The 24,833-nt window shown below is 35.3% G+C and overlaps 1 protein-coding gene across 1 annotated transcript in view; it reads left to right on the top strand.

Annotated features, from left to right (window-relative positions):
• LOC149778292 (uncharacterized) overlaps positions 1–24,833 on the top strand; it is a 170,702-nt gene that overhangs the window by 80,711 nt on the left and 65,158 nt on the right. Inside the window, exons 16-19 of the mRNA XM_089938317.1 lie at positions 1,132–1,241; positions 7,970–8,036; positions 10,919–11,004; positions 17,434–18,257. Coding sequence (XP_089794443.1) covers positions 1,132–1,241; positions 7,970–8,036; positions 10,919–11,004; positions 17,434–18,257 — 1,087 coding nt within the window. The remainder of the gene's footprint in view (positions 1–1,131; positions 1,242–7,969; positions 8,037–10,918; positions 11,005–17,433; positions 18,258–24,833) is intronic.

Here is a 24,833-nt window from a genome sequence, read left to right as displayed (position 1 = left end):
TCATTACTATTTACCCGCAGACATCAATGCTCCTTTGTATCAATTATTACTACAGATGCCAAGCAGATAGAAGCAAGGGTGGTGAATAAACACAACTGGCAGCAAGCAGTAAACCCCTTCTTGAACTTACTGACAGGACATCAAAGACAAAGGTTATTTTTATTACAAAGCAAGCCAACCTCAGAAGCCGACTTTGGATACTCAGAGCAGGTTTTTTTTAAGGATATAAATACAGAGGTTATTTTATTGCAAAGCAAGCTGACTTTGGAAGCCAACTATTTATTCTTTTAAATGTGCCGATTTTTATTTTTTAATATACAAAGATGGCCAAGGTATGGAAGCTAACTTTGATTCCTTTTCCGTGGTATTCACATGAATTTTGAAAATAAATTGAAACAATGGTACAATTTTTAAAGTTACACAATATAGTGCTTCATGCATGGACATCAATAACCAAGTGTCGCCCAGAAGATTTGGAGAAAGAAAAAAAAAAGTGATGAACTCATGAAGGCCAGAAGAGAAGCAGATGATTTCATCAACAATATGATCATTAACATGGATGAAATTCCAGTGTACTTTGATCTCATTCCTGGACGGACTGACAATAAAAAAATCTGACTTTAGTTCTTGCAGTTTCCACTTCAGGTGATGTGTTGCCTCTAACAATTTGTCACGGTGAGAGAAAGCTAAAAAGAAATATTCATGTAATAAAAGAATAGATCGTACGTGTGCAGGAGAAGGGTTGCGTTGATGAGATGCTGCTGCAGTGGATTAAAGAGTTTTATTTCGAGTGTACAGTTGTATATTTTTTTAAATAACATTTCAGTGGGAGTGCATTTTCTGATATGAAATTTTCGAATGATTTAAAAGGTGTCCCACAACTTACAACTCCAGAACATACAGTGTACAAAAAAATTACTTTTAAAATCTATTTATGGTATCCCAACAAATACAGTGTCCCAGCATATATGGTAAATACTGTATGCAGGTACAGACTCGGTAGGCTGAGACTGCTACAAAAGGGTACCATATAGGACATCAGTAATTAATATTAATCATTCAGGCACTGTGTGCATCACTAGGGAAAATAATAAAATCAATTCAGAAAGATAAATCTCTGTTGTATTCCAGATGACAGTTCAAGGCCACCATTGTACCAGCCTCCAAGGAAGAATAGCATAGAAGATGGACCTAAACCCCCTGTGATTACTGTCAAAAAGAGAAGAAACTCTAGTGCAAAGGTATAAATAAAAAAATAACAACCTTCAATTTGTTATGCATTTGTCATATCTGTGAAAGGTACATATAGTGTCCACCAGTGTCCATCAATCCTGTCCTGTCATATCCATGACAAATTTTGTTACCAATGTCTATCAATCCTGTCCTGTCACATCCATGACAAATTTTGTTTCAGCTCAGTAACATTTGAAGGATGTCATCGATTAAAACAAAATTTGCCATGAGACTTTACATTAAGAAGACTAAGGTCAAACTCGGTTTTCACTGTTTACCATCAAATTAGCCCCTTCTTTGAACTATACCCTTCAGTTTCATTTCCACACAATAACTTTTAATAGTCTTTATGGATCATAATCAAATGTGATACAAGGTTTTACATTAAGAAAGCCTAGGCTGAGGAAATGTGATACAAGGTTTTACATTAAGAAAGCCTAGGCTGAGGTTGATTTTACCATTTTCCAGTAATATTTTGCCAAGCTGCGGCTGTTGACCATAAATTTCTCTGCTACTGTTACTTAAATGATAGTGCATAGGTTTCAGTTTCACAATTTTCTTATTAAGTTTTAAAAATGTTATAGTCCTTTCTTGAATAAGCAATTTGCCCTTCAGTAGCAACACAGTTTTTGAAACACATCATTGATTTCATCTAAATTCAAAATAAATCTTTTTGTTTAGAAAATCTAGGCCACGTTTGACTTTTCAAGCAGAACTTATAGAGTTTTTGCCACTGTTTGAGATAGAGCTTTGCCCTGAATTTGAATCTGCGTCTTTTGGATGCATTTTAATCTTAGGCTGATTATGCCATTGATACTATTGCTGGCAGATTTATTCACTTACAGATTTAATAAATTAAATTTCATAACATCAGTATAGTATTATAATGAATGTGGATTTCATTACATCAGTGTGGTATGTTAATTATCTCATAACATCAGTGTGGTATTAGATTTATCTCATAACATCAGTGTGATATTATAATTATCTCATAACATCAGTATGATGTTATAATTATCTCATAACTTCAGCATGGTATTTTAATTATACCATAACATTAGTGTGGTTTTATAATTATCTCCTAACTTCAGTGTGGTATTTTAATTATCTTGCAACATCATTGTGTAATTATAAGTATCTCATGACATCAGTGTTGTATGGTAATTATCTCGTAACATCAGTGTGATATTATACTTATAATATTAGTGTGGTATTATAATTATCTCATAACATCAGTGTGGTATTATAATTATCTCATAATATCAGCATGGTATTATAATTATCTCATAACTTCAGTGTGGTACTTTAATTATCTCATAACATCAGTGTGGTATTTTAATTATCTCATAACATCAGTGTGTAATTATAATTATCTCATATAATCAGTGTGGTATTATAATTATCTCATAACATCAGTCTGGTAATATAATTATCTTGTACATCAATGTGATACTATAATTATCTCATAACATCAGTGTGGTATTATAATTATGTCATGACATCAGTGTGGTATTATGATTATCTCATAACTTAAGTGTGGTATTTTAATTATCTCATAACATCAGTGTGGTATTATAATTATCTCAAACCATCAGTGTGATAATATGATTATCTCATACATCATTGTGATGTTATAATATTCTCATAACATCAGTGTGGTATCATAGTTATAACATTATTGTGTTATTATAGTTATCTCATAACATCATTGTGGTATGATAATTATCTCATAACATCAGTGTGGTATAATAATTATCTCATAATTTCAGTGTGGTAATATAATCATCTCATAACATCAGTGTGGTATTATAGTTAAAGATTCAAAACATTAGTATGATCATAGGTTTTTGATGAATCAAACAGTTCAAATTTCTCTCTCTCTCTCTCTCTCTCTCTCTCTCTCTCTCTCTCTCTCTCTCTCTACTAAATATATGGTTATGTTTATGAATAAGCACAGTCAGTCATTATTCTTGACTATATTCAACATCCTTGTTCTCTAAATGATAAAATCTCATGAATTATATGAACCTTCATAATTTGAACAAGCTTATCAGATCCATTGAAGTTTTAAATATGGCAGCCTGATAGTACAACATTTGTTGGGATGCATTCCATGATGATATGTTAATTGTCAATTTGCATTCCATGGTGATATGTTAATTGTCAGTTTGCATTCCATGCTGATATGTTAATTGTCAGTTTGCATTGCATGGTGATATGTTAATAGTCAGTTTGCATTGCGTGGTGATATGTTAATTATCAGTTTGCATTCCATGGTGATATGTTAATAGTCAGTTTGCATTGCATGGTGATATGTTAATTGTCAGTTTGCATTCCATGGTGATATGTTAATTGTCAGTTTGCATTGCATGGTGATATGTTGATTGTCAGTTTGCATTCCATGGTTATATTTTAATTGCCAGTTTGCATTGCTTGGTGATATGTTAATTGTCAGTTTGCATTGCATGGTGATATGTTAATTGTCAGTTTGCATTCCATGGTGATGTTTCAATTGTCAGTTTGCATTGCATGGTGATATGTTAATTGTCAGTTTGCATTCCATGCTGATATGTTAATTGTCAGTTTGCATTCCATGCTGATATGTTAATTGTCAGTTTGCATTCCATGGTGGTATGTTAATAGTCAGTTTGCATTGCATGGTGATATGTTAATTGTCAGTTTGCATTGCATGGTGATATGTTAATTGTCAGTTTGCATTCTATGGTGATATTTTAATTGTCAGTTTGCATTCCATGGTGATATGTTAATTGTCAGTTTGCATTCCATGGTGATATGTTGATTGTCAGTTTGCATTCCATGGTGATATTTTAATTGCCAGTTTGCATTGCATGGTGATATGTTAATTGTCAGTTTGTATTGCATGGTGATATGTTAATTGTCAGTTTGCATTCCATGGTGATATTTCAATTATCAGTTTGCATTGCATGGTGATATGTTAATTGTCAGTTTGCATTGCATGGTGATATGTTAATTGTCAGTTTGCATTCCATGGTGATATTTTAATTGTCAGTTTGCATTCCATGATGATATGTTAATTGTCAGTTTGCATTCCATGGTGATATGTTAATTTTCAGTTTGCATTTCATTACGATATGTTAATTGTTAGTTTGCATTCCATGGTGATTTGTTAATTGTCAGTATACATTCCATGGTGATATTCTGATTGTCAGTATACATTCCATGGTGATATGTTAATTGTCAGTATACATTCCATGGTGATATTCTAATTGTCAGTATACATTATGGTGATATTCTAATTGTCAGTATATATTTCATGGTGATACTCTAATTGTCAGTATACATTTCATAGTGATATTCTAATTGTCAGTATACATTTCGTGGTGATATTCTAATTGTCAGTATACATTCCATGGTGATATGTTGTCGGTATGCATTCTTTGGAGATATATTAATTGTCAGTGTGCATTCCATGGTGACAGATTAATTGCAAGTATGCATTCCATAGTGTTAGATTGATTGCAAGTATGCATTCCATAGTAATAGATTGATTGCAAGTATGTATTCCGTGGTGGTAGATTAATTGTTAGTATGCATTCCATGGTGATTGATTAATTGTAAGTATGAATTCCATGGTGATAGATTAATTGTAAGTATGAATTCCATGGTGATAGATTAATTGTAAGTATGAATTCCATGGTGATAGAATAATTGTAAGTATGCATTCCATGGTGATAGATTAATTGTAAGTATGCATTCCATGGTGATAGAATAATTGTAAGTATGCATTCCATGGTGATTGATTAATTGTAAGTATGAATTCCATGGTGATAGATTAATTGTAAGTATGCATTCCATGGTGATATATTAATTGTAAGTATGAATTCCATGTTGATAGAATAATTGTAAGTATGAATTCCATGGTGATAGATTAATTGTAAGTATGCATTCCATGGTGATAGATTAATTGTAAGTATGCATTCCATGGTGATTGATTAATTGTAAGTATGAATTCCATGGTGATAGATTAATTGTAAGTATGAATTCCATGGTGATAGATTAATTGTAAGTATGCATTCCATGGTGATAGATTAATTGTAAGTATGCATTCCATGGTGATAGATTAATTGTAAGTATGCATTCCATGGTGATATATTATTTGTAAGTATGCATTCCATAGTGATAGATTAATTGTAAGTATGCATTCCATGGTGATAGAATAATTGTAAGTATGCATTCCATGGTGATAGATTAATTGTAAGTATGCATTCCATGGTGATAGAATAATTGTAAGTATGCATTCCATGGTGATAGATTGATTGTAAGTATGAATTCCATGGTGATAGGTTGATTGCAAGTATGCATTCCATGGTGATAGATTAATTGTAAGTATGCATTCCATGGTGATAGATTAATTGTAAGTATGCATTCCATAGTGATAGATTAATTGTAAGTATGCATTCCATGGTGGTAGATTAATTGTAAGTATGCATTCCATGGTGATAGATTAATTGTAAGTATGCATTCCATGGTGATAGATTAATTGTAAGGATGCATTCCATGGTGATAGATTAATTGTAAGTATGCATTCCATGGTGATAGATTAATTGTAAGTATGCATTCCATGGTGATAGAATAATTGTAAGTAATCATTCCATGATCATAACTTAATTGTCAGTATGCAATCTGTGGTGATATATTTATTGTAAGTATGCATTCCATGGTGATAGATTAATTGTAAGTATGCATTCCATGGTGATATATTAATTGTAAGTATGCATTCCATGGTGGTAGATTAATTGTAAGTATGCATTCCATGGTGATTGATTAATTGTAAGTATGAATTCCATGGTGATAGATTAATTGTAAGTATGCATTCCATGGTGATAGATTAATTGTGAGTATGCATTCCATGGTGATAGATTAATTGTAAGTATGCATTCCATGGTGATTGATTAATTGTAAGTATGAATTCCATGGTGATAGATTAATTGTAAGTATGAATTCCATGGTGGTAGATTAATTGTAAGTATGAATTCCATGGTGATAGATTAATTTTAAGTATGAATTCCATGGTGATAGATTAATTGTAAGTATGCATTCCTTGGTGATAGATTAATTGTAAGTATGCATTCCATGGTGATATATTAATTGTAAGTATGCATTCCATGATGATAGATTAATTGTAAGTATGCATTCCATGGTGATTGAATAATTGTAAGTATGCATTCCATGGTGATAGATTAATTGTAAGTATGCATTCCATAGTGATAGATTAATTGTAAGTATGCATTCCATGGTGGTAGATTAATTGTAAGTATGCATTCCATGGTGATAGATTAATTGTAAGTATGCATTCCATGGTGATAGATTAATTGTAAGGATGCATTCCATGGTGATAGATTAATTGTAAGTATGAATTCCATGGTGATAGATTGATTGCAAGTATGCATTCCATGGTGATAGATTAATTGTAAGTATGCATTCCATGGTGATAGATTAATTGTAAGTATGCATTCCTTGGTGATAGATTAATTGTAAGTATGCATTCCATGGTGATTGATTATTTGTAAGTATGAATTCCATGGTGATAGATTAATTGTAAGTATGAATTCCATGGTGGTAGATTAATTGTAAGTATGCATTCCTTGGTGATAGATTAATTGTAAGTATGCATTCCATGGTGATTGATTATTTGTAAGTATGAATTCCATGGTGATAGATTAATTGTAAGTATGAATTCCATGGTGGTAGATTAATTGTAAGTATGAATTCCATGGTGATAGATTAATTGTAAGTATGAATTCCATGGTGATAGATTAATTGTAAGTATGCATTCCATGGTGATAGATTAATTGTAAGTATGCATTCCATGGTGATATATTAATTGTAAGTATGCATTCCATGGTGGTAGATTAATTGTAAGTATGCATTCCATGGTCATAGATTAATTGTAAGTATGCATTCCATGATGATAGATTAATTGCAAGTATGCATTCCATGGTGATAGATTAATTGTACGTATGCATTCCATGGTGAGAGAATAATTGTAAGTAATCATTCCATGATCATAACTTAATTGTCAGTATGCAATCCATGGTGATATATTTATTGTTAGTGTGGGTTCCATGGTGGTAGGTTAACTATCAGTATGTATTCCATTTCATGGTGATAGATTAACTGTCACTATGCATTCCATGGTGATAGGTTAACTGTCACTATGCATTCCATGGTGATTTGTTAACTGTCACTATGCATTCCATAATGATAGGTTAAATGTCACTATGCATTCCATGGTGATAGGGTAACTGTTGGTATGCATTCCATGGTAATAATTTAACTGTTACTTTGCATTCCATGGTGATAATTTAACTGTCACTATGCATTCCATGGTGATAATTTAACTGTCACTATGCATTCCATGGTGATAGGTTAAGTACCAGCAGTATATTCACAAGTAAATAATGCAGAGTTGTGTCTGATGCCTATCTTTCATATCTTTTCTTTTTCTTCTTCAAGTTAGCTCAGTGATTATCTTTCTGGACTTGTTGCCAGAATAGTGCAGGTTCAAATCCTGCCTAGAGCAAGCTAGTTGCGCAATCTGAATGTGTCTCTAGGTAAAGTACTTTACTCTGATTGCCTCAGCCCAGCATAACCTTACATGTGTTGACGTACTGTTAAACACAGAAACAAAAAAGGAAGCAATGAACAGATTATGTTTGAAATGAAGTTATCTTTGAATTGTTACTTCTTGCAGCATCTTGGTTCATCCAAAAACAGAAACCGGACCAGTGGTGAATCCCCAGATACTCGTCCTGTCTCTGGTAAATAATTGTGAAAATCTACACTTTTTCAGAGTTATTTGTGTGTTCATTTTTATTGTGCAACCAACTTAAGACAGCATAGACCAGACAGGTAGTTTAGGGTCTGTGCTGTTAGTTTTATGATTTGAGGACATCAGCATTTATGAAATAAGTTTTAATATTTTACAGCTTACAATGACTTCATAATTGCATTATTGGATCATTACTTCATTGACACTTGTTAGCAATATATATATATATATATATATATATATATATATATATATATATATATATATATATATATATATATATATATATATATATATATATATATATATATATATATATAGACACTTAGAAGTCAAGTCCAACTGCAAACTGCACAGACCCATATCTGCCATTGCATAAGTCACTGGAAGACCTTGGTCTATGCAGTTTGTTAGGAGTAATCTGCAGAAGAAACACAGACCCTGATCTGCCAACTCTTAATGTTATGACAGAACAAGGTCTGTGTTGATTGCAGTTGGACTCAACCTACCTATATGGTAAGTGTTTCAAAGCACAATAAGCTGTCGAAGGAATGATCATAAAATAACACGGTTGTGACTTCTCTCTCTTGAATAATGGAAGTGATAAAGTCAATGAAAAGTATAGCAGACCCTTGGGAACCTTTTTTATTTATTTATTATTAAATTTATGATCTATTCTAAATGGGCCATGCAGGCTTTCTGCTTTGGAAAACCACTATCACATCAGAAATTATGTTGTACTGAAAAAATTTACTCACCAACATACTATATTTTTTACTGTCCTTGATACGAAGGGTCTTTGATCTTAACCGTTTCAGATTTAATGAATTTTTAAATATTTATTCAGCTGTTATTTTATGAACAATTATTGTGTTTTCACAAACTTTTGTTATATAATGACCCTTACTTGGGGACAGATATTCAGACAATAATTATAAGAAATTAAACAGCAACCTATTAATTTATTTTTAATTGTTTCGACCATTTGTTATAGAAATTTGTAACATTGATGAGTTTTCCAGGTAATGAATTTGAATTTTTAATTATTTCAAAATGGATAGTTGTACAAGAAAAATATCAATACCACAATAATGTAATTTTGATTGCTAGATTACATCACATTGCCAGTATAAAAAATCGTGTATCATAATGGTCCAGATTTTCTGATGCTGACAACTCGGCATGATATGCTAATCAAGATTGCTATATGGTAATAATAATATATGTGTATTATATCACAGTAATACTCAGTATAGTGTACCTCAGTATAAGGAGACCTGACTAATAACATGGCACATTTTTATGGTCATTTTAAATAGCACTAGAATCAAGGATCACAGTGTTATGTACATGTATCTAAATCATATAAAGTCTCCGTTAGCTGCTTTTAATAATTATGTGAAAATTCATCATGCAGCTAACCGTCCGTCCAAGCTTAATTTAATTTTAATTTTTCCATTAGTGTTCAGTAAACATTTGAACTTTTAATCCATGAATGATTCCAGTTTTTTCATGTTGGTAAATGTATTAGTTAATATTATATCATAGATTCACTTAATATGCAGTCAGTGTTCCGATTCATTTTGCAATGTTTATACCATTTTGAACACATTGTTCCAATTCATTTTGTAATGTTTATACCATGGTGAACACAATGTTCCAATTCATTTTGTAATGTTTATACACTGGTGAACACAGTGTTCCAATTCATTTTGCAATGTTTGTACCATTTTGAACACAGTGGTCCAATTCATTTTGCAATGTTTATACTATGGTGAACACAGCTAATTTGTTTTGTGATGTTTAGACCATGGTGAACACAGTGTTCTAATTTGTTTTGTAATGTTTAGACCCTGATGAACACAGTGTTCCAATTACTTTTGTAATGTTTATACCATTTTGAGCACATTGTTCCAATTCATTTTGCAATGTTTGTACCATTTTGAACATTGGTCCAATTCATTTTGCAATATTTATACCATGGTGAACACAGCTAATTTGTTTTGTAATGTTTAGACCATGGTGAACACAGTGTTCTAATTTGTTTTGTAATGTTTAGACCATGGTGATCACAGTGTTCCAAATTTGTTTTGTAATGTTTAGACTATGGTGAACACAGCTAATTTGTATTGTAATGCTTAGACCATGGTGAACACAGCTAATTTGTATTGTAATGTTTAGACCATGGTGAACACAGCTAATTTGTTTTGTAATGCTTAGACCATGGTGAACACAGCTAATTTGTTTTGTAATGTTTAGACCATGGTGAACACAGCTAATTTGTATTGTAATGTTTAGACCATGGTGAATGCAGTGTGATTATTTTTGACTTTAGCAATTATTGAGCTTTTGTACTAGAACTAGATGCAATAGCAGAAATTGAATTACTGATTTCTATGGTAATAACTTGCCTAAATGTGCAATGTTTACCTCTTCATTTATTGAATTATTTTATTGATAGCTCATTGATCACTGATTAAATTTTGCATTGTTCTTTTGAGTCAATGATACATTTCATGATTAGAATTACTGAAAATTTACACAATGTATAAGTGACTACATGAGGAATGTTCAAGAGATTAATATTCATTCATTATTTAATTTATTTATGTATTAATGTATTACTTTATTCATGTATTCATTTATATTTAATGTATTCATTTTATTAATGTATTCTTGTATTCATTTATTCATGTATTAATTTATTCACATATTCATTTATTTTTTAATATATCTATTTATTCATGTCTTCATTTATTCATTTATTCATATATTTATTTATTCATTTATTATTTAATTTATTCATTTATTCATGAATTCATTTATTCATATATTCATTTATTATTTAATTTATTCATGTATTCATTTTAGCAATAAGCAGCAAGTCTTCTCATGATACAGCATCTGAAAAAGAACATGAGGCTCAAGAGGAACCACCTCCCAAACCTGAAATTAATGTAAGAATAATGAGGTCTTAAAATTATCCTCTTTACTAGAAGTATAACGTCAAATTGATCATTACATATACAGTAATTCTGAATCGGACCAATTCTGACTGGTTTAATGTGTGAGATTTCAATGCCTGAAAAATGTCGGTGAGTTTTAAGTTTCACTTTTCTTTCAGTTTTTAACTTTTCTGGTTAAAAATATCTCCCTTTTCAAAATCTTGTTTGACTGCCAGGTCAGCCGTCTTGAAAATTGTGTTATTGCTACTTTTCTGAAATGGATGATCATAGTAACATGGAGTTTAATCACTGAACAGATTGTTGTATGGGTATGCGGTTTAATCACCACTTCTCCTGAACAGATTGTTGTATAGGTATGCAGTTTAATCACCACTTCTCCTGAACAGATTGTTGTATAGGTATGCGGTTTAATCACCACTTCTCCTGAACAGATTGTTGTATAGGTATGCAGTTTAATCACCACTTCTCCTGATCAGATTGTTGTATAGGTATGCGGTTTAATCACCACTTCTTCTGAACAGATTGTTGTATAGGTATGCGGTTTAATCACCACTTCTCCTGAACAGATTGTTGTATAGGTATGCGGTTTAATCACCACTTCTCCTGAACAGATTGTTGTATAGGTATGCGGTTTAATCACCACTTCTTCTGAACAGATTGTTGTATAGGTATGCGGTTTAATCACCACTTCTCCTGAACAGGTTGTTGTATAGGTATGCGGTTTAATCACCACTTCTCCTGAACAGATTGTTGTATAGGTATGCAGTTTAATCACCACTTCTCCTGAACAGATTGTTGTATAGGTATGCGGTTTAATCACCACTTCTCCTGAACAGATTGTTGTATAGGTATGCGGTTTAATCACCACTTCTCCTGAACAGGTTGTTGTATAGGCATGCGGTTTAATCACCACTTCTCCTGAACAGATTGTTGTATAGGCATGCGGTTTAATCGCCACTTCTCCTGAACAGATTGTTGTATAGGTATGCGGTTTAATCGCCACTTCTCCTGAACAGATTGTTGTATAGGTATGCGGTTTAATCGCCACTTCTCTGATCAGATTGTTGTATAGGTATGCGGTTTAATCACCACTTCTCCTGAACAGATTGTTGTATAGGTATGCGGTTTAATCACCACTTCTCCTGAACAAATTATTGTATAGGTATGCGGTTTAATCACCACTTCTCCTGAACAGATTGTTGTATAGGTATGCAGTTTAATCACCACTTCTCCTGAACAGATTGTTATATAGGTATGCGGTTTAATCACCACTTCTCCTGAACAGATTGTTGTATAGGTATGTAGGTTAATCACTACCTCTAGATTGTTGTATGGGTATGCGGTTTAATCACCACATCTCCTGAACAGATTGTTGTATAGGTATGCAGTTTAATCACCACTTCTCCTGAACAGATTGTTGTATAGGTATGCGGTTTAATCACCACTTCTCCTGAACAGATTGTTGTATAGGTATGCGGTTTAATCACCACTTCTCCTGAACAGATTGTTGTATAGGTATGCGGTTTAATCACCACTTCTCCTGAACAGATTGTTGTATAGGTATGCGGTTTAATCACCACTTCTTCTGAACAGATTGTTGTATAGGTATGCAGTTTAATCACTACTTCTCCTGAACAGATTGTTGTATAGGTATGCGGTTTAATCACCACTTCTCCTGAACAAATTGTTGTATAGGTATGCGGTTTAATCACCACTTCTGCTGAAGAGATTGTTGTATAGGTATGCTGTTTAATCACCACTTCTGCTGAAGAGATTGTTGTATTGGTATGCGGTTTAATCACCACTTCTCCTGAACAGATTGTTGTATAGGTATGCGGTTTAATCACCACTTCTCCTGAACAGATTGTTGTATAGGTATGCAGTTTAATCACCACTTCTCCTGAACAGATTGTTGTATAGGTATGCGGTTTAATCACCACTTCTCCTGAACAGGTTGTTGTATAGGTATGCAGTTTAATCACCACTTCTCCTGAACAGATTGTTGTGTAGGTATGCGGTTTAATCACCACTTCTCCTGAACAGGTTGTTGTGTAGGTATGCGGTTTAATCACCACTTCTCCTGAACAGGTTGTTGTATAGGTATGCGGTTTAATCACCACTTCTCCTGAACAGATTGTTGTATAGGTATGCGGTTTAATCACCACTTCTCCTGAACAAATTGTTGTATAGGTATGCGGTTTATTCACCACTTCTGCTGAAGAGATTGTTGTATAGGTATGCTGTTTAATCACTACTTCTCCTGAACAGATTGTTGTATAGGTATGCGGTTTAATCACCACTTCTCCTGAACAGATTGTTGTATAGGTATGCGGTTTAATCACCACTTCTGCTAAAGAGATTGTTGTATAGGTATGCGGTTTAATCACCACTTCTCCTGAACAGATTGTTATATAGGTATGCGGTTTAATCACCACTTCTCCTGAACAGATTGTTGTATAGGTATGTAGGTTAATCACTACCTCTAGATTGTTGTATGGGTATGCGGTTTAATCACCACTTCTCCTGAACAGATTGTTGTATAGGTATGCAGTTTAATCACCACTTCTCCTGAACAGATTGTTGTATAGGTATGCAGTTTAATCACCACTTCTCCTGAACAGATTGTTGTATAGGTATGCAGTTTAATCACCACTTCTGCTGAACAGATTGTTGTATAGGTATGCGGTTTAATCACCACTTCTCCTGAACAGATTGTTGTATAGGTATGCGGTTTAGTCACTACTTCTCCTGAACAGATTGTTGTATAGGTATGCGGTTTAATCACCACTTCTCCTGAACAGATTGTTGTATAGGTATGCGGTTTAATCACCACTTCTTCTGAACAGATTGTTGTATAGGCATGCAGTTTAATCACTACTTCTCCTGAACAGATTGTTGTATAGGTATGTGGTTTAATCACCACTTCTCCTGAACAAATTGTTGTATAGGTATGCAGTTTAATCACCACTTCTCCTGAACAGATTGTTGTATAGATATGCGGTTTAATCACCACTTCTGCTGAAGAGATTGTTGTATAGGTATGCTGTTTAATCACTACTTCTGCTGAAGAGATTGTTGTATAGGTATGCGGTTTAATCACTACTTCTCCTGAACAGATTGTTGTATAGGTATGCAGTTTAATCACCACTTGTCCTGAACAGATTGTTGTATAGGTATGCGGTTTTATCACCACTTCTCCTGAACAGATTGTTGTATAGGTATGCGGTTTAATCACCACTTCTGCTGAACAGATTGTTGTATAGGTATGCGGTTTAATCACCACTTCTCCTGAACAGATTGTTGAATACGTATGCGGTTTAATCACCACTTCTCCTGAACAGATTGTTGTGTAGGTATGCGGTTTAATCACCACTTCTCCTGAACAGGTTGTTGTATAGGTATGCGGTTTAATCACCACTTCTGCTGAACAGATTGTTGTATAGGTATGCGGTTTAATCACCACTTCTTCTGAACAGATTGTTGTATAGGTATGCAGTTTAATCACCACTTCTGCTGAAGAGATTGTTGTATAGGTATGCGGTTTAATCACCACTTCTCCTGAACAGATTGTTGTATAGGTATGCGGTTTAATCACCACTTCTGCTGAAGAGATTGTTGTATAGGTATGCGGTTTAATCACCACTTCTCCTGAACAGATTGTTGTATAGGTATGCGGTTTAATCACCACTTCTCTGATCAGATTGTTGTATAGGTATGCGGTTTAATCACCACTTCTCCTGAACAGATTGTTGTATAGGTATGCGGTTTAATCACCACTTCTCCTGAACAGATTGTTGTATAGGTATGCGGTTTAATCACCACTTCTTCTGAACAGATTGTTGTATAGGTATGCGGTTTAATCACCACTTCTCCTGAACAGATTGTTGTATAGGTATGCGGTTTAATCACCACTTCTCCTGAACAAATTGTTGTATAGGTATGCGGTTTAATCACCACTTCTGCTGAAGAGATTGTTCTATAGGTATGCTGTTTAATCACTACTTCTCCTGAACAGATTGTTGTATAGGTATGCGGTTTAATCACCACTTCTCCTGAACAGATTGTTGTATAGGTATGCGGTTTAATCACCACTTCTGCTGAAGAGATTGTTGTATAGGTATGTGGTTTAATCACCACTTCTCCTGAACAGATTGTTGTATAGGTATGCGGTTTAATCACCACTTCTCCTGAACAGATTGTTGTATAGGTATGCGATTTAATCACCTCTTCTGCTGAAGAGATTGTTGTATAGGTATGCTGTTTAATCACTGCTTCTCCTGAACAGATTGTTGTATATGTATGCGGTTTAATCACCACTTCTCCTGAACAGATTGTTATATAGGTATGCTGTTTAATCACTACTTCTCCTGAATAGATTGTTGTATAGGTATGCGGTTTTCGCCAAAACACTTTACAATATGTAGTCCATAATAAATATTTTGGTGTCTGGTATGGCCACCACCGTTCAGCTTGAAAATCTTATCATCACTATTGGATGGTCACGTCACCACAGACGTTTTGATAAAAGTAGACATGTATTCCTGCAAGATACAATGTAAAAGGTACAAATGGTAACATTCTTTGAAAGGTAATATACAACTAAGCAAAAGGGAATATTTGTAAAACATTTGAAATTAGGTCAATGTTTTTTTGAATAAGCTGCTTTATCTAGGAAAGTCCACAGTTTTGTCTGGAGGTACCAGATGTATTCGCTTAAAAGTCAAATCCAACTACAAACTGCACAGACCCAGATCTGCCATCGTATCATAATAAAGTTTCATCACTGAATTGACATTAGAAACTTTCTGTCTCATTAGGTTGAAATCAATGTATGCCTGACTTGGTGAAAGTTGACATATGTCTGACATGGTGAAAGTTGACATATGTCTGACATGGTGAAAGTTGATATATGCCTGACTTGGTGAAAGTTGACATATGTCTGACATGGTGAAAGTTGACATATGTCTGACATGGTGAAAGTTGATATATGTCTGACATGGTGAAAGTTGACATGTCTGACATGATGGAAGTTGATATATGCCTGACATGGTGAAAGTTGACATGTCTGACATGGTGAAAGGTTACGTATGTCTGACATGATGGAAGTTGATATATGCCTGACATGGTGGAAGTTGACTTACATCTGACATGGTGAAAGTTGACATACATACATGCATATGGCATGGTGAAAGTTGACATATGTCTGACATGGTGAAAGTTAAAGACATCTGACATGGTGGATATTCCTAAAAGATGTCTGTCTGACCCATTTTTTCTTAGTAAACTGCTCTTGTCCATGGCTGTTAGGCAGATGTCATACAGATGAGCAATCTCAGTCCTACTTGGGCCTCTTGCTTTTTCTTATCATGCACAGGTGAAACAGATGAGGTATAATACTCATCTGAAATCATGTTTTTTTTTCTAATAATAGCTATTAGTCTATAATTATTCATTTACTAATTTTAGAACCTACTGAAAGAATCTATATTTTAACCACATTTTTTTGTAAGTAAAATGATGGAAATAAAAGGGACATAATAACATTTGTAATGTGATGATAGTTTTTGTGTCTTGCCATTATCTATAGTGGTTGTATAGATGGATGTGTTATTCATACATGTGATCTTTTGAATCCATTCTGCAGCCGGAACGCTTGTACATAAGATATTTTTCCCCAGCAATAATGTTGGTGTCATTGTCAGGTAAACACACTGGATAATATTGTTTGAATATCACCAATACTTTTCAGGCATAGTTTTACATGTTGTCAGATTCAAATCAAATCAGCAGGCATGAATTTTGCAGTTAACATACTGATGAAGATATGTCCTTTTGCAGGTTTTGCTCTTAGATTTTAGCTGGAACCCTCATGCTTTTAATATAGAGAACATATCACTGAACATTAAATTTAATCCTTTTAACATTGAGCAAATAAAATTGAAAGTTAAATGTAATATGACTTGCAAATCGACCTTCTCTCTGTAGCACTCTGAAGACCATGAGCAAAAAACATTGATAATAAATATGTCAATAACTGTCTGTAATAAAATTAATTCCAGTAATATGTAATTAAGATGCAACTTATTTTCTAGCATTGTTTAATTATTACCATGTGTACTCCCATATAACTCGGATCCAAATGCAAACTGCATAGACCCAGACCTGCCGTCACATATTGTGCTATTAGATCTGGGTGTCCATTAAAGGTAATCAATAGAATAAACAACATGGACCCAGTGCATTATGATATGGCAGATCAGGGTCTATGTCGTTTGCATTTGGGCTGGACTTAAAAGTTAGCAAAGATTGTAGATAATATTGCCAGTTTCAATTTATCCTGGTCAGATCCACAAGGAAATGACTTTTATCCACTTGATGAAATATATACTTGATGAAATAAAATGTATCTTAACCTTTCAGATTCAGCCTGTAACCCCAAAAGCAGAGATTAAGAAAGAGAGTTTAAGACCATTGTCAAAATCAAAATCTGCCAAGGAAAAATTACACCGTCGGCCAGAACAAATTCAGAATGCATCAAAAATGTTCCCGCTGTCCGTCAGCTATGTTTCTATTCAGGGACAAGATGAAACTGGAACTGAGGAATCCACTGGTGATGTGAAAACACCAGAACTTGAGATTAATCATTTGAGACGAACTTTGTCTCGCACTAATACTGGTATTGAATCTTCATCTGGTGCTACTGCATATGGGTTGAAATTAGAGCGTTCAAAAACTGTGCTGGTTGGAACAAAGGAGAGAAAACAAAAACTATCCTCAGCTAAATTGGATCAAACAAATATGTTTAAAATGGAGAAATCCTCACTTGTGAATTCTGAGGGAGGAAAGATAGGAGGAATTGTAACAGATAAAACTAGTCCTCTTCATAACCATCCATCTGAAAAGGAGTCAAACAAAGTCATCGAGTCTAGCAAAATGGCCGATTCTGGCAAATCTACAGATATTTCTGACTTGCTAGTTGTGTCACACTCAGATAAACCCAAACATTACTCAGAACGCTCAAAAACCATCATTCCATCAGATAGAGGGCGCTATGTTCCCCGAGAGAACAAACTAAGTCGAGAACCTGCATTGCCAAAACCCTCTCCACCTAGTCAGCAATATCTGGAGGGAAATGTTACAGTGCCAGATTCGCCTTGGATGACACATATTTTACCTGGTTCTCGGAGAGATATATCCAGTTCCATAGATTCTCCAGATGTGGAATGGTTGACAACCGTTAAAAGGTATTATCATTAGAAGGAATCAAATTTTATTTTCACTCCAGATGTGTTTGATCTTCTTAATTTATTTTTATTATACTGTAGACCATGAAATTTACATAACTACTATTATGCTGGTTCACAGTTTCATACAATGCATGCCCTTCAGTCTTTTCAGTTGCAAGCATCATAAACAATACAAAAGGCATTATACAGAGTTATATGCTGTATTGAAATACAGTAAATTACAAAATATGAATGAGTATAAAACTTTAGGAAATTTAGGAAGTGAACTACTATATACTTAAATTGGATTCAAACTAAAATGTTTTGATGAACGTATCATAATTTACTTGATACAAAAAACAATGAATACTTTGACAGTTGGTTCCAGAAGCTTGTAACCATGGTTATATACTAGTTGCCACCACTGAAGATGTCAAAATAATAAACCAGAAGGTCGATCTTTGGATTTTTTATCATCCTTTTAATGAGATACTGTGATGATTTCTCTTCACATAATTTTGTAAAACACCATTCACAGTCAGAATGGGTTATCTACCCTTTAGTAATCTCCTTTTTGGTGGTATATAAATGAGATGGCTGATTTTGTTCAGTGTAAAATCATTGTCTCTAAAAACAAACAACCAATATTTCTGCTGATCAATAAGTCAGTGAAATTTGACATCGCTATTATGCTGGAACTGAGCAGCAGGGAAGTTCTACAGACCAGACGTTCCAGACCAAATAAACCTTCCTACGCAAACTTTCTCCGTAGAAGCCTCGGATTTCAAAAATAAGCCTTCCTGCGAGAATTAATTTGCGTAAATTCACTCCCGACTGCAATTTTTTGTGTACAAATTTAATGATTCTGGACAAGTAAAAAACGAAGATTTTAGGGGGGGGGGAATTTATTCTGGTGTCGACGAAGTTTGCAAAGTTTGGCTGCGAGTCTCATGAATAAAATTGATCAAGACCGATTCGATATCTACTACGCGGATCATGAAGATTAATCGTGATGAAACCATGCGGTGTTGCCTGGGCGTGGCTGAAGAAAATTTTGAATTTGTTTATGTCCATATCACCGTTGCACCAAGTCTGATGAATATTTCTTAGCGTGTGAGTATCGACGCCATTGAACACCGACAAAATATTACAATTGTCCCTAATTACCTTTGGAATTTGCGTATATCGCTGCGTCACATAAATCACATCGGTGTTCTTGTGTCGGCCACGCGAGAATATCCTAACCGGATTAGTTTGCTTATCCAGCATAACATCATCAAAAACAACAAGATTATTAACATCGCCATCTAAAATTTCCACTGATGGAGTTTCATTGATGTCTGTGATGAATTCGATTGTGCCTTCGTCGGTATTGTCGCTAAATTCCTTTAGTACTTGATAGCAACGCTGATCATCAACGGACGGTGCAACCAAATACAGCTTATCCCATTTTAACCATCGCATTATCAAATTTAGCAACAATTGAGTCTTTCCAGACCCAGATGGGCCGATAATTATCATCCTAATCGAATTCGGTAATACCGCGTTGTGTTTCGCTTGCTCGCGTTTCTTCGTGGCGGAAAAATCAATTACATTCATGTTACTAGAATATTATGGATCTATATTGTGTTAAGTGTCGCACGCGCACAGCTACGATAAATCCAACCGAAATCGTCACACGCAATAACAGGAACGCAATTACAGGAGAATGCGAAGTTTGCAAGACACGCAAATTCAAATTTGTAAAAAAAAAGGTAGAAAAATCGGAGGAGACTTCGCATCCCTCTTGTCAAAATTACCCGGAACTCCCTGGGCGAAATATCCCGGAGAAAAACATTTGCCAGGATACAATTACTGCGGACCCGGCACAAGGCTAGATATAAGACTCAACGATAATAATCAACCAAATCCCGGCGAAGATCCAGTAAACGCCATCGATAACGCGTGTTACTATCACGATCTTGCGTATCGCAGTGGGGATTTACAACAAAGACATCTCGCTGATATTAGGCTAATTCATGCAATAGACGCGATTCCTGACAAAAGTTTCAAAGAAAAATTGGCAACTTGGTTGATAAAAGGCGCGATGAAAGGTAAATTAGTACTCGGCGCTGGTAAATAATAATGGAGCAGATATATTATTCTCCGCGAGGATTCTGGCGAGGAAAATCAGCAATAGCCAAACTCGCCAAGGCAGCAAAAGTAAAACAATCCACCGCTGAATCGTGGTTATCGAAACAGGCAGTCTGGCAAATTTATCTTCCTCCGCCTAAGAGAATACCGTATGCGAGTTTCTCAGTCAGCGTCCCTAATGAAGTTCATCAAGCTGATTTAATGTTTCTTCCTTACGATACCGTCGACGGAGTCACATATAAATATGTCTTGACAGTCGTTGATATCGCTAGCAGATACAAGGAAGCCGAGCCGTTATCGAATAAAACAGCAACGGAGATCGCTAAGGCGTTTAGCGAAATTTATTCACGATCTCCATTAACATGGCCGAAGCTTCTCCAGGTTGATCCAGGTCGAGAATTTTTTGGCGCGGTTACTTCACTGATGAAAAAGAATAATGTTAAAATCCGTCGCGGTATTGTAGGTGTTCATCACAATCAAGCTATCGTCGAAAGATTCAATAAAACGCTTGCAGAACGATTATTCGGATACCAGTACGCGCGTGAATTTATTCAAGATAATCGATCTCATGATTGGGTATCGAGGTTGCCTCATGTGATTAACGCACTAAATAACGAGACAACGAGAACAATAGCAATGAAACCTGCAATTGCAATTACAAAACCAAATATACCCCTAAAGCGAGATTCCGCAATTCCGCCTGTGCTAGGTAGCGTCACGGTCAGGTATTTATATAAAGAAGGCGAGGCCGAAGGAGGAAGAAAAAGAGCAACTGATCCAAATTGGAGCGTTACAACACATAAAATATCCGCCGTAACAAGATCATCGGGAAGACCGGCAATTTATTTCCTAGATTTGCTAGCGCCACAACGCGGATTTACCAAGGAGGAATTACAAATAATACCGAAAGATACTCAACTACCGCCAGCGTCATTAATGTGAAACCGAATTCTACCTAACTGAGATAATTTTCTTACTCTCGACACGGCTAAATAAACTAAATTTGACCAGGAAATTCTATCATCGATGATCCAAACTTGGCCATCCACGGTTAATCCCTGCGATGAATGTATCGTTGTTGCGTATCCAAGTTTCCATGGCGATCTTTCTGCGTTTATCGCGTCATTAACAAGATTAATATCAACAAGAATAATATCGTTCAGTACCAAGATCTTTTCCTCTCCGCAGGGTAAAGTAACACTGATATTTTGTTTCCTGGTATCAGCGGGCCTGTAACACAACGGTACCTGCAATGTTGGAAATTTCTCGCAATGAAGCTTGAATAATTTTTCCTGAATAACATCGCGAATAATTTTCCTACTAGCAACGATCAGATGATCGGGACGCCACAAATTAAGAAAAATATCCATCGGAGTCTCGTCGATTATTCTTCTCATCACATCGCATTGAATTTTATTCGGTCGCAATCGAATTAATTTCTTAAACTCAGTCAGTAAAATATCATCGGATCTGTAATCGGCGTCGATTTCCTCATAATAGTCAACGAAATTCCTGAGCCATTCGTGAGGAGATTCACCATCAATCGGATCAGGCTGGCCATGATCTCCGCACATTACCACGGCGGTATTTTTCTCCTCCAGCCAGGTCAGGAACGATTGTAATACAACTAAATTTACTGTGCAAATTTCATCAAATATTATAATTTTGTTGATATATTTGTTTCCCATGCGAGCCGAATCCCATAATCCACCGCTGTATTTGAAATAACTGTGATACGTGCAAGAATCAACGCCGCGTTGCCTTATTTCTCGCGCTAATCTGTGAGTTGGAGTCAGCACTATCATATCAGATTTCGCAAATAAACTTATCGCTCGCGTTGTTTTTCCGCTACCACCAGGACCATTCATGTAAACGAATTTGTTACGTGAAATCGGGTCAAATGCAGATGCAGCCATCGATATTTCCTCGCATTTATCTTGATGAAATTTATCGCAATCTTCGACATCGGCGTCTTCACAATAATCTAGAATATCTTCGTTTTTTATCCTCCAAGTGCCCCAAGAGCCATCAGCGATTAAATTTTCTAGCCTATACTGATATTTCTTATCGATATAAAACGAATCCGTTGCGACCCTTACCGCGATATCAGAAAATTTATTTATCATCGACAGTAAATTTATACTCACATAAGCGAGCATCGATGATCTCAAATGCGTATACTGCGCTGATTCTCCATCGAGATAGCTAATTACGGTACCCAACTTTACTCCGTCAATAATAATATTCTCTCTGTTGCAGAATATTCCACGCGACACTGTATCGGCAATAATAAAGTCCATCTCGGCATCGTTGATAAACAACCTAGCGTGTCGGTGTTTATGATCAACGGATCCTCCTTGAGTAAATTTGCCAATTATTTTTCTTCCGATATCTTTCGCGTTTTCACAATCCGTCGGCAACCACACTTCAGTTTGTTTCCTGTATGATATAATCGCCTCGCTAACCGTCAACGATACTAACATTGATGAATCCAGCATATACCTCAACAACACTATAGGGACCCAACGACGCTGCGATAAATGCCGACCAAACCAAATATAACAAATTTTATGTAAATTTTCAGCAAACTCGAATGAAGTGACACAAGCGAATCCGGTCATAACAAAATCAGGCAACGGTCCGTTAATTGCTACCCTTGTCATTTCGTTGGTGGGATGGCCAAATTTAGCAAAATAATCCGCACAATCGCCGTATCCGAGGAAACTTCCAGGATAGCACGCGCTCATATCAACGGATATCATGTCTTCGAAATAATACTTGGTATTCCACAATCCGCCATGGCCGTATTCGATACAGCTAAGTTGAATATCAGCGAGGTATTCATTTCTCGTAGGTTTCCACGAATTTCTTTCTCTGGCAGCATGAGCAGCAACAGACGGAACAGTAAAACAATTTGTCAGTAACTGATCAGGATTTGACGAATATTTCACCGCGATATTTCTCATCGATTCATGTAATTTTTCATCTCGGTAAATATCCCCTCGCGGCAAGATAAATTGATCATATTTTTCTTCACTCGAGAATAACCAAACTGATATTGGATCAGACGCGGCTAATATTTTGATATATCGGAACATGGCATCGGAATTGTCTTTTGCACCATCAACGGGATAAAATTTAACAGCGCGATCTCGCGGGAATATCATTACCGACTGCGACCACGCATGTGAATTATGATCAACAATCTCGATTGGAACTCCTCGAGATCTATACGGCGACGAATATAATATTTCTCCTGATAGCGTTTTCACCGTGATAGGAAATTTAAGTTTCTTGCTCAACACAGCAACATCGTCAATCGATGCGCCATCAACAACTGTCTTTGCCCATGAATTAATTTTATCCAACCTCAACTGAGTCAGACCAGATCCACGACGAGCGTTTTTCATGTGCTCGATAACACGCTCAGCAACGCAATTTATCATCGGTGATTCTTTCATCGCAGGTAGATTTTTCATGTCAGGATTATTATTCAGCCGATAAATTCCATAAACAACAGCGCTAGATGGATACGCCCTAGCATAATAAGGACCGTCAATTCCCAATAATAATCCTGGCTTCGAATTTTTATCAAGAACGACGTTTTTCTTACCGCCACGCACGGGATCTCGTTTATCGCGAATAATCCAAGTGTCGTCAGGCATTTGTGCAATAAATTTTATTCCAAAGATAAATCGCTCTTCCTTGTGTTCGGATTTTATGTGCTCGATTATCTTCTTGGCCCGTTCCAGATTCATCGTAGCATCAACAGCGTTAGTTTTCCATGTCGACCAAACATGAATCCCCCCATCATCGAAAAATTCTTTTTTGGCGCGATCGACCTCAGGAATGATATATTCTGCCTCATCAAGATCAAATGTATCCATTATTATATTTTAGACAAATGTTTAAATTATATAATGCAATGCAAATGGATACCAATCGGATCAACAAAATCATGCGACAAATCCTGCAGAGGCGATTATTGTGGCGCTCACATATATGCGATTCGACGAGGCAGTAAAGGACCACAGAGGTGTTTAGTTTGTCAAGTTGGCACTCGAGGAAAGACACGGTTGTGTTTATCCTGTGGAGGGAAAAATTATCGAGAATTGCTCAGATATTACAAAAAGAAATCTTCCTCGATAATAACCTGCGAAGAAGATTATATTAATCGATTCAAGGCAAATTATGATTTAGACAGATAAATATTATATAATGGAAATGAAATCGACGATTCCTGCAATGAAAATCACGCACGAGTATAAATCTCACCCAACCATCGAGGGATACGAGGCGTCATCAGATGGTATTGTCAGAAATGCTAAAACAAAGAAACGTGTTGGTAAAGTTATTAATTCCGGTTATCTCATGTTCACAGTCGGTAAGAATAAAAAACAAAGAAAAACGAATTATTTATGTCATCGGTTTGTATTCGAAGTTTTCAACGGACCAATAAAA

This window comes from Sinohyriopsis cumingii, chromosome 17, assembly GCF_028554795.1.
Source record: "Sinohyriopsis cumingii isolate HCF-2022 chromosome 17, ASM2855479v2, whole genome shotgun sequence".
Taxonomy (NCBI): Eukaryota; Metazoa; Mollusca; class Bivalvia; order Unionida; family Unionidae; genus Sinohyriopsis; species Sinohyriopsis cumingii.
This window is presented reverse-complemented; position numbering and strand designations above follow the sequence as displayed.